Source organism: Hydra vulgaris, chromosome 09 (assembly GCF_038396675.1).
Source record: "Hydra vulgaris chromosome 09, alternate assembly HydraT2T_AEP".
NCBI lineage: Eukaryota > Metazoa > Cnidaria > Hydrozoa > Anthoathecata > Hydridae > Hydra > Hydra vulgaris.
The window spans coordinates 60713048-60715000 of NC_088928.1; the positions used below are offsets into that span (position 1 = coordinate 60713048).

At 25.9% G+C, this 1953-nt stretch overlaps 1 protein-coding gene across 1 annotated transcript in view; it reads right to left on the reverse strand.

Moving 5' to 3' along the window:
- Nucleotides 1–251: 251 nt before the first annotated feature.
- LOC100210082 (uncharacterized) overlaps nucleotides 252–1953 on the reverse strand; it is a 63966-nt gene continuing 62264 nt past the window's right edge. The window contains exons 23-24 of the mRNA XM_065806244.1: nucleotides 1763–1855; nucleotides 252–824 (exon numbers count right to left, since the gene is read on the reverse strand). Coding sequence (XP_065662316.1) covers nucleotides 665–824; nucleotides 1763–1855 — 253 coding nt within the window. The 3' untranslated portion in view covers nucleotides 252–664. The remainder of the gene's footprint in view (nucleotides 825–1762; nucleotides 1856–1953) is intronic.

A 1953-nucleotide genomic window follows, 5' to 3' on the forward strand; every position in this document is an offset into this window, starting at 1 on the left:
TTTGCGTCATTAATTAGCTCGGCTAATTATTGGCTAAAGTCCCACGTTGCATTTTTTTTATTGCTGTAACAATAAAAAAAAAAGCGATGTGTGACCTAAAAAAACAACTTGTGACTCTAATCAACAATATATGATTATTATATAAAACGACTCTAATCAACAATATATGATTATTAACAAAAGTATTTTGCTAATAGCAAAACAAAATACATTTGTTAACAGCAGCTTAAAGTTTTCCAGAAAGAGAGAAATTCCAAACAAAACAAAATGATTTATTGTGAGAAAAATTATTTACAAGCAAAAAAAAAAAATACTAAAAAATTAAAAAGCATTTTAACAATTAAATATTGCGCGTAAAAAATACGTTAACGTTCAAAGAGAAAAAAATATTCGGTGGAAAATAAATAAAACATTTAACTTGAAAAGCTGGTTATAAACAAAACATTTGAACGAGTAAAACTTGACACCAAAAATACTTAGATCAAAACAAAAACTGTTAATACAAAATATCAGCAGTTTGAAAGTCTGCAATAAATTAATAAAAAAGTCTAATGTTCAAAAGAAATGCAAAAACCCAATCGAAAAGTAAAAAAAAAAAGTTATAAATATATTGATTAAAAAAACTGTTTATAAAAGTAAATAAATAAAAAATTAAAAAAATAACCTATATATTTATCGTATTGTTTGGAGTTGACGGAGCAAGACCCGCTGAAAGAAGTTTATCGAGTAATTGTTTTAAAAGACGGATGCTAGTAAAACCAGAAGGAGGACAAAAATAATACTTTTTCACGTAACTTTCATGATTCTGCATCAACGAAATCAACCTTGAATAAAATTATATACAATATGCTTTATATACATTTGATGATTTTCAAAATATTCAAAATACATTTGATGATTTTCAAAAAAGTTTAAAATATTCTGACAAAAAAACTAAAACTAAAATTTTTTGATGTTGTTGTTAAACAAATCCGTCTTTATGGATATACTAAAACATACAACTGTGAAAACGTTACCGAACGCTGCTCAAAAAATTAACTACACAATTATTTTGCACCATTTTAACAAGATTAAAATTATGGTTGCGAATCTTTTCCAAATTGCATTTAGTTATAACTCTAGACTATTTATGGATTTTGGTAATTTTGTCCATCAATGCTAAAAATCGATCGGATTCAAATTCGGTGATTGCGTTGACCAAGGAATTAAGCCTATTATATTTTCTTGCATTGAAACTTTGAATATACAAGCTGTGTGGATATAAATATTTTACTGAGCATAAAACTAAACCATGGTGCATGGTGTTTTCAATAATACTATTTCAAACTAGCTACACTAGTAGTATAAAACTAAATTATCTAAACTACAATTAAATATTGCTGGAATTTCATGGCATAAATCTTTATTGCTGGAATTATGCCATATATTTTTTGGTAAAGAAAATGTTATTTTCTTTTTGATAACTTGTCACCAGATGTTTATTTTTTCTTGCTTTTATTTTTGTAATGCTGGTTTCTATTCATTTTTTTTTAGCTGTTTTTAATTATAATAATTTGTGACGTTAAGCTATTTTATGTGACGTTGTTTTTTTGATTCTATTCTTGGATTTAGAAAATACTTTGATTTATATGTTCCATCTCTTGAGAAAATTTCAAAATTACTCCAACATTCTTTTCTAGATATTTTAACTTATGACATTTAATTGACCGCATGATACAGTTTTATATTTAAATAATCTATAACCATAGCAAAAACTACCTACTTGTTTGCAGTGTCACTTCGTTGAGTAAGTGGAAGGTTAGTGACATCAGGTATGTCAATTTTAGAAGCAGCATTTAGTATACAAAAGAAAACTCTAAACAAAGAATAATTTAAGCATTTAACATAATTTAAAAAAATAAAATTTGTAAGCATGAAGCCGATATGATAAAGAATAGAATAGATTTCGTGGTA